Source organism: Seriola dumerili, unplaced genomic scaffold (genome assembly GCF_002260705.1).
Source record: "Seriola dumerili isolate Sdu_G_001 unplaced genomic scaffold, Sdu_1.0 BDQW01000025.1, whole genome shotgun sequence".
Classification (NCBI taxonomy): Eukaryota; Metazoa; Chordata; class Actinopteri; order Carangiformes; family Carangidae; genus Seriola; species Seriola dumerili.
In genome coordinates, this window is record NW_019174280.1 from 18,882,175 (window position 1) to 18,896,495 (window position 14,321).

The window sequence follows — 14,321 nt, forward strand, 5'->3', positions numbered from 1 at the left end:
GCTATTGGCCTCCTGTCTTACCTGGCGATTGGTGTGTGTGGGTGTGTGTGTGTGGGGGTGTTGGGTTTCAGAGAGAGAGAGAACAGGTGTGTGAGTGAGCACAGCAGGACTCCCTGCGGAGTACCCCCCACCCCACCACCCCTCTGAATATTTGAGCAGCAGTGGTTTTCTTTGTTGTCACACTTCTGATGTCTTTAGATTTGGTGAGTGCAACTGCACCTTTTGTGCTCATTTCATCCGCATCACACAGATGAATTTTTTGAATTATTTTTTACGTCAGCTGTTGTTTCTCGCAGGCTTTTTAGGATGAGTCATGTGACACTTTATAGAGGCCGTTGTGGATGGGTATGGCAACAAAAATAAAAAGGGTCACAAAGAAAATAATTATCAGTTTTATGTGTTACTCTACACTGAGGAAATAATCATCCATATTGTACTGTATGAACAAAATAAAGGTAGAGGTTGTGAATATGAAGATATATATTTTCATATTTGTCCAAGCTCCTCGAGGACACACAGAAGACATTGTGCAACTGCTTCCATCAGGCTGAGCAAATAAACCAACTGTTAAGTGTAAAATTGGGGAAGTGCCATTTTAAAATGCAACTTAAAAACTCATAGAAGTAAAAAAGACTTTCTTCTGTCACTTTTAACCTGTAAGGTTTTAGGGAGATGTGGTTTTTAATAGCATGTGCATCATAACATGGGCTCAACTTTTTGATTTTTTTTCAGTTGCATTGGTGCCATTTCTTTCATTGTTGTGTTCATGAGGCTTTGAAGGCTGAATTTCTGGCCTCTGTTCTTGCTCCCTGTACTTTCCTTGGTTTGTTTCAATTGATGGACTGGGTCTCCTTCTACCTCCTCCTCCTCCACAGATGCAAATGAGTGTGCAGAAATCCCCTGTGAACATGCTTACTTTTGCAAAAATTTGATTGGCGGATATCACTGCATCTGTTTTCCGGGATGGTTTGGACAAAACTGTGACATCAGTCAGTATTTCCTCCTCAAAGTCACTTTCTTAAAATGTCTTTCCTCCCCGCTGGCGTCCTCTTCCTCCTGGCTCCTTTTTTTAACTGCCTCCCGCTCACTTCCTGGAAACACAGCATTAGGTGTATTTTAGCGTCACTTCCCCACATGTGGTAACCTTGTTCCTTTCTCGTCTTGGCAAACTGAAGCTCCAGCTCTGAAATCATGACTCAACTTGCATGCCCAATTCCTCCCTCTGGATCCACTGCATGCCCAGTTACAATCTACAAGGTCTATCGGGCACTTTCTTGGCTTCACTAGTTATTTCTTTTCCAAACTTTGACTTAATATGTGCACATCCTACATTGTAAATTTCACCAAAAATAATAGATGAGGTGAATTAATTCCTATATGGATAAAGTTAGTTTTTTTTTTTTAATGTTCAATGTCTGTATCCTCTTCAGAAATCAGTGGCTGCCATGGTCAGTGCCAGAATGGAGCAACATGCAAGGTAGGGAGGATTTCATTTGCAACTTGTATATAATTGGGTGAATTTACGGGTGTTAGTTGCACCTTTGACTCTTCATTTTTCTGGTTTTCTACAGGAAGGCGAGAGGGGTTACCACTGCCAGTGTCCTCCGGGTTTCGTGGGCAACCACTGTGAGATCCAGAGGAATAAATGCGACAGCGGGCCGTGCCAGAACGGCGGCCAGTGCCACACAGTGTTGGACAGCTTCGTGTGTGAATGCCCACCGGAGTTTGGTGGACAGCTGTGTGAGGTGAGTGTCATGTTCCACATGTCCCCAGCATTAAACAGTTGTTGATGCGGTGACAGTGTGTGAGCCGGCGGTGGCCATGGGATTAAAGTAGGGACGTGTTAGACATCTGAGCGCCGCCTTGACTGGCAGGTCTTTACAGACAGCTGGGCAAGAACTTTCTTCTTGAGGTTTTTACCTGTTCGTTACCTTTTGCATTGATACACATTTTCTTACTTTTTTCTATATGAGGATTCAATGTGGGATTCACCAAACTCTCTTAACTAGCAAAGCGGTCCACAACTTGTGATCAGACAGTCGTGGGCATGGACAAGAAGATAAAGAAAAGTAGGCGATGGTCCACTGTGCAGCAGAGCGAGCTCCCATGGACAGGGACACGCATGAAGTCCCCAAAGCAGCAAAGTCTTAATTCTACTGCCAATCACTGATCAGTATAAGTTGCTGTGGCAAAACATGCCAGTAACATCGCACAAGGTAAAGAAAGCCTTGTTGAACCTCTTGGCCGGCCATGGCGATGATAACATTGTGAAAAGAATATTAATACCAACTTGGCAGCCATTTGGATTTTGGAAAATATACACAAAGTGACTTGTAATGCCATGCTAATGCACAAACTGCATCTCCATTACAACACTGTGACCTGAGCCAACAGACTCCCCCCGATGTGCCAAATCATTACTGTGATTGCCTAAACGTTGTGTAATACTGTATGTTCCCAACCCAATAAGACAAGTTCAGCTTTTATTGCAAACTTGTGTTGTGATTTAAATTTTTATTTCACACAGTCATTACATATCAGTGTCCCTGCTGCAGCCTTTTTATATTTGAAGTGTGTGTTTGAAGCTAAAGTAGGTTAGCAGTGAGGAAACCGACACTCCACTGCATCTCTTGGGCCCTGAATGGAGGACATTGCTGGTCAGGAGCCAATCCTGATTTAGTATCTCTACTATAAATATGAGCCTCTTTTGAATGAGGTGACGCTGGATTTCTGCCCGCATACTACAGACCTCTGATGCCTGCCGTGACACGGTGTACATTCCTGCCTTGCAGTGCCAAAAACCACCACGCCTCCAGCATCATATTTCTCTGATTAGATGCATAAAAGTTTGATTGTGTAATGGTGCTCTGCCCGTTCTCGATTTGATTCATGTCTTCAGGAGAAATAAGGGCAATTTTGATCCCAGAGGAAATGCTCAAGAAGGCGCCGCACAAAGAGCCACAGGATTTATTCTCTTAGTCGCCATCATGTAAGACCAATTTAAAAAAGATTTGATTTGTACTTTTGGATGGCAGAGTCAGTCGGCGGCTGATCTGGCGGCTGTCGACAATTATTGGATGTAATGCCATCAAATTTGGTTCAGACATTCATGTCCCAATTTTATCCAATACTTGACGACCACATAACCTGCAAAGCTAAGGCCATTCCAACGAGGCTCAGCTGTACTGTGTGCTTATCAGCAAATGTTAGCATGCTAACACGCTAAAATAAAAATGGCCATAATGGTCATCCATCTTTATGTTTACTGGGCAACATTTAATCTTTCAATATGTTGAGAGAATAGCTTTTCTGGAGCTTTTGATTCATATCGCATGATCTTCAGCAGCTAATGTGAGCTGTCATGGCAGATGTAGATGCTCACATTTTTCATTTTAAAGAGTCAGTTCCTGAGGACTACATGTCGAGTGGTCAAACTCCATTTGCATTATGAAGATTTAGTGGTAAAACCAAAAGCTCCAGAACAGCTGCTCAATGGACCTCATGGTGAGATCTCAACTGCTGTTTCCAAGGTTAAGAATGAACCTCGAACCTCATCTTAGAAGCAGCTTTCAAAGTCTTTAAAAGCATAAAACAGAAAGCAAAGTATCACAAAGATCTCCAATATTCACTGTGAACTCCTTTGTGAGGATCCGATTATTGATTTACACTTAATAATGCATTTTGTTTTGAATATCCTGCAATATCTGTTTTGTGAAAGACGTTAACGTCCTTCACTAGCGATCATCAAAAGTGTTTTATTGCACAATTTATTTGTGGTTGACCACAACTACAACGTTGCCTTGTGGGTTTTCCGCTACAACTAAATTCCCGACCCTTTCTGCCGCCGGGAAAAATGTCTCTGCTGCACTGAACAGCGCAAACAGTTACATTAATGTGCTGAAGATTTATGGACACACTCGCCCTGAGACGGGATCCCCTGACCACACACGTGCAAATGGTAAAGAAAAAAATGGATCTGGCCCTGACACTTAGGGTAAAATAAACTGTGTGTGACCACAGACTTCAGCACCCTGTTGCCCTACTCTAACTCCACCGTTCAGCGCCTTAAATGGCAAAGGGGTGCAACCCAGAGTTTATGCCCAGTAGGCTTCTGTTTACGTAAAGTGAGAGATTTTCACTCCAACCTCAATATTGCAGCAGGTAGAAATGGTAAAAGATGTCACTGTGGCCTCTCGTGCAGTTCTCTCCGTGTCATGCTGGTATGACAGATGATTTATCTTTATTATATTCACTGTGGCTCTGCATGATGTTGGACCAGAGTCAATATTTGCCCTCAGAATGTCTTATCGTTCTCTGGCCTGCTCAGTTTCTCTTTCCCTCTCCTCTGCCAGGCGTCTGTCTCAGAATAATCTTTCAAGATTAAGCAGGACAGAGATGTAAAACCAAAAGCGTGGATCCCCTTGATGAGCTTAGGGAACGTTTCTGAGGCTTACTTCGCTCGTGCACTTACCTTTCCATTTGTTCTGAGCAGCAGCGGCGTTGGCTTGAGCCAAGCTAAGCCTCTCACCTACACAGACTTGAGCTCTCTTTTCTCCAATGCTCATTTGGCTTCACTTGCTTAATTGTTTTACTAATCACCAAAGGAGCATTTTGGTAAAGTGATGCTTGGTTAGTGGGGCAGCAGTGGCCTACACAGTTCCTGCCTGCACCCTCTAGTTTATATCAGCTCTACTTGGTTTCTACAGATCCCTACCTGGTCCCCCTCAGACGCTTGTGACCCGAATCCTTGCGAGAACGAGGCCAAGTGTCACAGCATCTACCAGGACTTCTACTGCGCCTGTCCTGAAGGCTACGAAGGAAAAACCTGCGAGCGGCTCAAAGAGAACTGCCAAACCACCCCATGTCAAGGTGACCGGAGCCGTATGCAGCCTTACAGTATGGAGACCACTGTCATATTAGAAGACAAGCAATGGGTTTCAACCGTGTCTTAATTTCCTCACAGTGATTGACATCTGCACTGTCGCTGTGGCGACCAACGACTCGGCCGGAGTGCGGCACATCTCCTCCAACGTCTGTGGCCCGCGAGGACGCTGCATCAGCCAGCCAGTGGGCAACTTCACCTGCGTCTGCGATCCGGGTTTCAGTGGCATCTACTGTCACGAGAGTAAGTGGAGACTTTTTTTTTTTTTTTAATTTATAGTCATTTTTAAATTTTAATAGATGGTTTTAAAAACATAATATTGTTGTAAGCAGTTTAAAGTGATAAACATATGAAGAAATGTAAAACCATTTATGTGAATGATTTTGCAAGTAGACGTTGTAACATAGCTTTAACCATATTAAATGACATATAATTACAGACATGAACAAATGACTTATTGTTGACGGATGGATAAATACTTGTTTACACCTGTATAATAATGTGTTATGAACCAACACAATCCTGCAGAAAGTGTTCTGTCCCTCTAATCTCTAATCTTGCCCCCTTTACTAATTCAGACATTAACGACTGCATCAACAACCCCTGTGGAAACGGAGGGACCTGCATCGACGGGGTGAACTCCTTTCAGTGCTTCTGTCCTGACGGCTGGGAGGGTCGACTCTGTGACCACAGTGAGTTTGATCGCCTCCTACTTTGACCCTATCTTTGCTATCTAAACTAAAAGAAAAAAAAAAAGTCATGTCTGCTGCTTTGCTCTGCTCTGTTTCTTTGCACTCAATAAAAGACTGTGCAGTAAAGATCGAATCGTGTAAATCTTCCTTCCCTGTCAGACGTCAACGAGTGCAGACACAACCCCTGTAAGAATGGCGGGCACTGTGTCGACCTGGTGAACGACTTCTACTGCGAGTGCGCCGACAACTGGAAGGGCAAGACCTGCCATTCCCGTGAGTTATGTCGACTGTGTGTTAATGGGTGTGTTTATGTTCATATGTTGAAGCACCCCCACCCCCACCCCCCAACTCCACTGTGCTATACATCTTTGTATGTTTTGACAACTGACGCATGGTGTTGGATCACAAGAATCATCCTTTTTCTTCCTGATGCAAATAGTAGTCCGTCAAATGGGAAGGGTGTGTGTGGGTGTTTTTACCATATGTGACCTCGGTGTGTTTTCCTCCGCCAGGCGAGAGCCAGTGTGACGCAACCACCTGCAGTAATGGAGGCACCTGCTACGACCACGGGGACGCCTTCCGCTGTGCGTGTCCACCCGGGTGGGGAGGAAACACTTGCAACACAGGTGAATCTTCAGATTGACGTATATCAAAGTCGGAGGAAGCCAGTGATTGATGATGTCACTTACATACTTCAGATATTCAGTATCTTTTTAGATGAGAAAAGAGAAAGAAATCCCTAGCATTACAAAAACTTAGCTTCATTTATTCAGCCCAGTATCGTCTTCATGTTCATGTCTTGTTGGGAGGAGAGGCCATGTTGTTTTTGCATTGCCCAGAATCGCATCAATAGCAGTGATAAATCAGTCCTGGTGGCGTCATTTTCGGTCGACACAAAGGCAGCGTTCACATAAACATTTTCCATGACAATCAAAGAAACATTTTGCTGATTTAAGGGTTGAGCTTTTTGTAAACTCGTACAGCTCCTTCAAAACCCATCTATGCTTTTTACCATGTTTATTCTGCTATTTTTAAAATAAATTTAGCTAGGTAGCTAGCTCTGTAGAAAGAAGGTCTGATTAGTCCATGATGTTTCTCCAGCTGTCTGAAATAGCCACCAATGAGCTGAATCTATTTTAATCACGGAACCTGTTTAAATCAGACATGAGTGATGTTTTAGAGTCTGGGACCAGCCGTATTTAGGCTAATAGATGCTAAAGCTGCATTAAAAGCCAAAATAATACTAATGGCATTTTCAAGTACACTGTCCAGACAATATTTGGCTCTTAACTCATTTCAGATTAATTCAGGTTCGGGGCTTTCCACTGGTACAATTATTGGTTTTCCCAATGAAACAGTTACTCATTCAAACAGATGTCTCATGTCTTGGGCATTATTCAAATGCATGAATCTTTCAGTCGAATTAAGGCCAGAAAAACTCCTACCAAGTTGTAGTTGCGTGTTTTTCTGCAAAAAAATCTCAACCAGAAACAAGATTGTCATATTTGATTCATGGTATAATCTGTTTCTTTAGATTTTTTTGACAGTCTGAGTGCACCTCTGTGATCTTTGGCTCATCCTCCCTCTCTTTCCACAGCCAAGAACAGCACATGCGCCTCCAGTCCTTGTTCCAACGGTGGAACCTGTGTGGGAGGAGGAGACGCCTTTACCTGCATCTGCAAAGAGGGCTGGGAAGGCCCCACCTGTGGCCAAAGTCAGTTTGTCTGCATCGCTTTGCACATAACCGACTCAAAAATCCCAACGCTCTCAGCTACGATGTACTTAATATACATTTTAAAGCCAACCTACCATTAGAAATAATTGTTTTGTGAATTATGTTCTGAAGGAAATAAATAAGAGCTTTAAATGTCATAGTATCACAATTAACTAACGTAATGTAAGTCCCACAGTTGGGGCTGATTCCCCATGTAATGCAGTTAAGAGTAAAGTAAGTTATAAAGACCCCATATAAATGACATGAAGGCCGTTACTTCCTGCTACTCAAATGGGATGTGGCTTTTCAAATTAAATTTATGCGCTTGATACAAATTGCAATATTATACAGATGCCACATGATTAAGGTAGATTAAATGTTAGAAAAGTAGCTGTCTTTTTGTTACATTGGTGCTGTGTGAATATCTGAAAATATGCAACATATATGATGAGCTACACGGAGGAAACATTAAAAAGCTACAAAGAGAACCCTTGCATGACGTTTTAAGCCAAATAGAAACTATGTTGTCTTGGATTTATGCGCAGAATGGTGGGGGGGGGGAAAACGACGTAACATCACATAAATATGTCGCTGTCGCTGTCTCACGTCTTTTGCTTCTTCTCTTCCACAGATACAAACGACTGCAACCCTCATCCATGGTATGTATCGTTTCCTGCCCCCCTCATCTCCACACTTCACACAGACCTCAGGGGTGAAGGGCCGCTAAAAGCAGTGGAAGTTGTGCTTAAATCAAGCCTCAAAGGGGCATCTCTCAGTGGAGGGGGTTCGTATATTGAATAGGACAGAGAGAGGTGGGGAGAGAGGTTTTGGGGGGGGGGGGGGGGGGGGGGGGCTGGATAGCAAGAGTCCCACCTACCCCATGGTGAGTGCAGGGGAGGGGGTCTACATGTCCATTCTTCCCATGCGACCTGGGAGGGGGGAGGGGGGGGGGGGGTTGAGCTGGTCTTTGAGGAGCACTGGAAGAGAGGCATGATGAGAGGAGAGGAGGGGAGGGGAGGGAGTGGACACGCCTATTAGCATCTGAAAGGTGGAGGCTGGTATTGATGAGTTGAATTGAGCCTTGTGACCCCCACCATCATCACCACACACACACACACACACACACACAAAAAACCGATGTGGCTTTGTTGCCGCTGGAATGGATGTGGCTCTTGTGCGGCCTCATCTAACAGTTTTATTTATTTATTTCCTTTCTCAGTTACAATGGCGGTATCTGTGTGGACGGAGTCAACTGGTTCCGATGTGAGTGCGCTCCTGGTTTCGCTGGACCAGACTGCAGAATCAGTGAGTACTGACATGAAGTTTACTTAATCATATAACACGCTTTTTTGGATGCAGTGCAAATATGCAAAACCCCCAGCTCTCACATTTTAAATCACGACACTTTCATTCACCAAAACCCAAAACGTAATCATGGCACCTAGTATGATTGAGAGGAGGGAAAGATGGAGCGAGGAAGGACCCAAGGAAAGGGTGTGTGGAGGGGGGGGGTCAAAGAGGAGATGGACACATTGACACCTAAATGCAAGACCAGGTCGCCGCCCTCTCCCTTTTTCTTGGTCCTTTAACGCCTCAGGGGTCAGAGGTCGTCCCTCCTCCATACTCACACAGTCACACAAACACACACTGAAGACAAATTACCCAGTGACCCTGAAATTCTTCTTCTCCGCTCCTTTGTTTTCGGCCGGATAGCGTTCACCTTTGCTGTCAGGCTTGAATTTGAGAATTCTCATCCACACCGTGTTCATGTGAAATCTGGATGACAAAGGCCCGGGTCCTCAAAGATTTTGGTGGGGAGGCACATGTCTTTTAAAGAGAAAGTTGATAATTAAACATGTGCAAGATTTTCACATCCTTTAATGAAACATTATGTAAGAATTGGTTCTGTGATTTTTATTTTCCCCAGACTGGTCTTGATTGGCTCCTATTTCTGTTTTGATTGACAAAATAGGTCATTTGGTTTATTCCTTTATTGGATTTTTCACATATTTGCTCTTTTTCCTGTGAAATACTGTTGAGTTTTACCACTTCAGGACTCTAGAAGATTACTAAAGAGAAACTATCTGAGAAAAGTGAACATTAATTTGTGATTAAACTGCTCATATCTCTCAAACCTATGCAACCTGTGACAGTGGGGTCACAAGAAGTCCCAGTCACACTAGTATTTAAAATGCACAAATTTTGCAGCAAAATCAATTCCCTCCAATGACGTCACTGCAATTTGTGGATTGGTAGGCTTGAGTTCAACTTCAGTGACATTTGAGGAAGCTGAAAGCCAGAGAGTCCAACATGGAGGAAGCTAGCATAGCTTCTTTGCTGTAGCACTCACTTATATACCTCCTCTGTCAGCATGTAAATTGCACCATAGAGGAAGAATGCTTTGCAGACAGTTACGAGACAGAAGTTTAAGATATAAATACGATGTATTTACGAAATACTGTGTGAGCGTATTTGTCGGTAAGCTAGCTTATTAGCTTGGTCGCAAATAAACAGCCCAGAATAGAAAATGTAAAAGGAGACAGAAACAGCAGCTCACCAACCAGCTCTCTGAGTAGTTCCCATGTCACAATGTGGTTATCAAGGCTCAATAAATAAAAAGCTAGTTGGTATCCAGCGCCTGTTGTCCAAGCTAACCATGATGCTCTCTTCCCTTCACAGACATTAATGAATGTCAGTCTTCACCCTGTGCCTACGGAGCCACATGCATCGACGAGATCAACGGTTTCCGATGCATCTGTCCACTCGGTCGAACAGGAACCCGATGTCAAGAATGTAAATAGATCTCTGCGCTCTGCCTCACTCATTCAAGACATACTCTCTCAATAATTCACTCCATCTTGTGGGTTATGTCTTTAAAATCTGTAGTCTGCTAATTTCAGTCAATAATCAATAAAACAGTTCATCATGTCTCTTTCTGTGTGTGTGTGTGTGTAGTCATAGGTATTGGGAAGACTTGCCACTACGGTGGCCTGCAGTTTCCTCATGGCAGCCGCTGGGAGGAAGAATGCAACAACTGCCATTGCATCAACGGCAAAGTGGACTGTACAAAGGTAACATGGCCTTTTTAAACACTGGGATTAAATGTCTGCTACTCAGAAACAAACTCTTTTTATTTGACTGGGTATGGGAAAAAACAACCATTAACCAGGCTCAGATAGAGTAAAACAAATCCATAAACTTGCAATCAGCAGACAGGGTGATAAATACAGTGGTCTGAATGGTCTCTGATATAGCCACAGATATAAGTACAAAGGGTGACATCATGCTAATTTAAATTTCCTTTTGTATCTATTTTAGAGCATTTAATTACATATTTAAAAAACATGCAAAATTTAATAAACTACTTTCTTATGTACCAATTTAACAACTATCTAACAATCATTGATATTATAAAAGTGATAAAGTTTTCAGTTAATCTGTGCCAATAATTAATGAGATTAGATCTGAAGCCATTAGAGCTGAATTAAATCATTTTAAAATGTTTCTGCTTTTCTTTGTCTTATGTTGCAGCCCTAAATTAGATTACAATTAGAAATTAAATTACTTGCTAACATTTGCTGGTCATAATGTTGCATGTAACATGCAGGGTGATAGCAATATAAGTGATTTGTGGGGTGACATGTCGGTGAATATTTTGACCCTGTGACACCAGGTGCTGTGTGGTCGTCGTCCCTGCCAGCTCCAGTCATCGGGCAAGGAGCAGAGACAGCACTCCTGCCCGGCTGGACGGGAGTGCTTAAAGCACAGCTACCTCACCTGCTTCTCCCCCCCTTGCCATCAGTGGGGGGTTTGCGCCATGGCTGGACCCCCACTTCCACAAGTAACCACCAAGTGCCAGCCAAACAGCGGGCATTTGGACAACAGCTGTGTCCGCATAACACTTGTTTTCAACAGAGACAAAGTACCAGCAGTGAGTCATGTCTTCACATATAATATTTCTTGTTTCAGAAGCACTGTTGTATTGTTGCTGATCAGTGTGTGTTTATATGCGTATGCAGGGAACAACAGTGGAGAATATTTGCTATGAGCTGAGGTATCTTCCTGACATCCGAAGCTTGGCAAAAGACCACGCCCTTCTCCTGCTCTGTGACCTCTCTCATTCAACTCAGGATGCTGTAGAGGTGGCTATAGTAAGTGAATGATCCAAACTTTGGATGGTTATAGTGGCCACTATACTCTCACTGTGTGCAGCATCATTAAAACTACCCCATTTCAGCTATGAAGCACAGCGTCGAAGGTCATTAGTTATTCCCAGTTTGGCTGGCACAGATTTAGTTGGTTGGGACCCAAATACCCAAACAACTAGAGCTGCTCTTTGGCCACTTGTACAAGGCAGACAACCATACGCACACAAGCTGTTGTATTGAATCAATTTTTGAATTTATTTTTTCAGTTTGCCAAAAGTATGGGTCAAAGAGACACATTTTGTCATTAGTGGCTATACAATCCTAAATTAAGTTAAAGGAATATCTTGAAATTCTCAGGGGTTTATTCTCACTTCTCAAGATACAATAAAGTGAATAAGCTGATCTCTCAAAGAGCCAACCCATTCCTTTATTCGACTTACTTATTCTTCACTTTTGCGAAACCCCTACTGACCCCTTCCTTTGTGTCCCTTTTGTTTTGGATGACTTTTGGCTTTTTAGACTTTTAAGACATGACCTATTCACACATACTTTGGAAGCTGAAGTGACACATTGCCATGAACAAGATGTTAAACATTGCAGAGGTTATGATACAGGTTAATGCTTGTTCCTGGCTGTTGTGTCTCATCTCTTCCCTGTTCTGTGGTTTGTTTCTCAGTCTTTCCAGCCAGAAGATCTACCAGACCACAGTCTAATCCAGAAGGTATCCAGTGCCATAGAGGGCACCTTGTCGAGGCGGCACAACAGCACTATAATGCTAGCAGTCACTGAGGTCAGAGTGGAAACGCAGGTCTCGTCCCCCTCAGTGGGTGAGTAATAAATTAACAAAGGTGTCCCACAAGGGTTTGTTATGGGGCCCCTTTTAGATCCTGATTAATCCACTGATGTCTCTATAGTTGTCTTTAATTTCCTTCCATGTGCATCTTGATGTCAACAGATTACCTGGTGCCTTTACTATGTGTGGTCTTCTGCTTGCTCTGCCTCTTCTGCATCATTGTATGCGTTTGGTGGACGCGCAAACGGAGAAAAGAACGCGAGAGGAACACACGATCTGCCACAGATGAAAACGTGAACAACCAGTGGGAGCCACTCCCGCTTGTCGTGGGACGTCAGCAGCAGCTGAAAGAAAGCAACAGGGAGGCCGAGCAGGAGCGCAAAAAGCTCATGGGTCCCTCCTATCGGACGTGTGATGAGGGGGAGGAGGAGGAGGAGACGGAAGGTGAGCTTGAGCTCGACGAGGAGTGTGGTGGAGCAGAGGCAGGGAAGCAGCCAGGTTATAAGTACTCTAAGACTGCAGTGCAGTCCAGTGGGGGAGTGATCTGTACCCTGCACAGCTCCAGTTCACCCCTCAAAGCGCCCCACCGGACCCCAGGCTACAGCCCCAAAGACAACCGCTGGAAAAATGTCAGTGCCGTCTTGACTGGTCAAAAAGACCTCAGAGACCACTGCGTACAAGAAATTTAAACAAAGGACTCGCAATGTGGAAGCGAGAGAAGCTGCAAGGCAGCTGCTATTATTTTTGGACTACTTTTGGAAAGAAAAAAAGGCTTTGTGTTTTGATAAGCCATTCTTTGCTTTGTTTTCATGTTTTTGTCACTGTCACCTGAAATGGTTTTTTATTCAGGAGGCTAGAGCACAGTGAACATCCTTTTTTGCTTCTGTTCACTTATTTTTCTTTAATTCTGTACAGAAGGAGCTGAAATGTAACAATTTTTCAGGAGGCTAAAGAAGCTCCCTGCAATTTTTGTTTATGGAATTGTACCATTCAAGAAATGATGAATCATCAAAAAGGAGAAAAAACGACTTGTATAAAGATTTTTTTTTTTGTTTGTTTACAGATGATTATGATTTTGTTAAATTGTCAGCGGGCTCCTGTTCAGTGTCTGTGGGGGGCAGATACACATTAAAGGGACAGTAAAGGAAGGGTTTTTAGGGAATGGACTGTTGCAGCCACAGCAACAGAGGAAACCTTCCCTTTGCGCTGTCTCTTTTCCGGCTTTGCCCACCGATCCACCTGTGGCCGTCATGCGCCAGCCTTACCAAAACATTTGGCCTGGAGGGGGAGAGGGGACAGAAACCCCAGTGCCTACTATGTGGCCTTCCATTTTTTTTCTCCTGTCTCTCAGTTGTCTTGGCTGAAAAACTCTGTTTGAGGATTTTTTGCAGTATTTGAGTTGGTAGCAAGTGCCTTTCTACGAGCCGTGTCAAGGCTCCAAGTCGCGCTGCCCAGTTTGACCTCCTCGTTCTCAAATCTCAAAGGGATATAAGTGTACATTTAGAGAGTTCAATTTCACAGCAACGCCATACAAGGTATTTGATCAAAACAGAAATGAATACTCTGTACATATGTGTAAATACTAAAGGAGTCGCTGTGTATATTTGAAATAAGTAACTTAAAGACAAGTCACACATTTTTATTATTATTATTATTATTATTATTATTATTATTATTATTATTATTATTATTATGATTAATATTATTTTTATTTTTTTTACAATGCCATTCCTTTTATTTATGCCAGTCGAAATAGGCAGGTTTTATAACACTACATATCCAGAGTCCCACAGTTAAGAACCTTTACAATGAGGTACCACCTATGAAGGAATTTCTGAAGGGTTTATAAATGGTTTGTCATGGGGACACATTTCCTTTGTGTTGTGTTTTTTTTTGTTTGTTTTTATTTTGTTTTTTGTTTTTTTTTGGGGTGACAAACTCACATCAACAGTTGCAATTACTATATATTGTGCGTTTGAGTAAAGTTAATCAGTGATGCTTTTTGGACACATAAATTAATTTGTTCTTGGTATTTAAGAATTATCTTGTAAAACAGAACAAAAACTTGGTCATGTTAGGACAAAAACTACTG

The 14,321-nt window shown here is 43.0% G+C and overlaps 1 protein-coding gene across 1 annotated transcript in view; it reads left to right on the forward strand.

The window, feature by feature from the left end:
* Window positions 1–12,969, forward strand: part of LOC111237618 (protein jagged-2-like) — a 45,741-nt gene extending 32,772 nt beyond the window's left edge. The window contains exons 10-26 of the mRNA XM_022766779.1: window positions 876–989; window positions 1,431–1,477; window positions 1,572–1,745; window positions 4,707–4,869; window positions 4,964–5,125; window positions 5,461–5,574; window positions 5,734–5,847; window positions 6,087–6,200; window positions 7,172–7,288; window positions 7,920–7,947; window positions 8,508–8,593; window positions 9,968–10,081; window positions 10,244–10,359; window positions 10,962–11,219; window positions 11,308–11,439; window positions 12,113–12,263; window positions 12,392–12,969. Of these exons, the coding sequence (XP_022622500.1) occupies window positions 876–989; window positions 1,431–1,477; window positions 1,572–1,745; window positions 4,707–4,869; window positions 4,964–5,125; window positions 5,461–5,574; window positions 5,734–5,847; window positions 6,087–6,200; window positions 7,172–7,288; window positions 7,920–7,947; window positions 8,508–8,593; window positions 9,968–10,081; window positions 10,244–10,359; window positions 10,962–11,219; window positions 11,308–11,439; window positions 12,113–12,263; window positions 12,392–12,918 (2,531 nt within the window). The 3' untranslated portion in view covers window positions 12,919–12,969. The remainder of the gene's footprint in view (window positions 1–875; window positions 990–1,430; window positions 1,478–1,571; window positions 1,746–4,706; window positions 4,870–4,963; window positions 5,126–5,460; window positions 5,575–5,733; window positions 5,848–6,086; window positions 6,201–7,171; window positions 7,289–7,919; window positions 7,948–8,507; window positions 8,594–9,967; window positions 10,082–10,243; window positions 10,360–10,961; window positions 11,220–11,307; window positions 11,440–12,112; window positions 12,264–12,391) is intronic.
* Window positions 12,970–14,321: the final 1,352 nt, after the last annotated feature.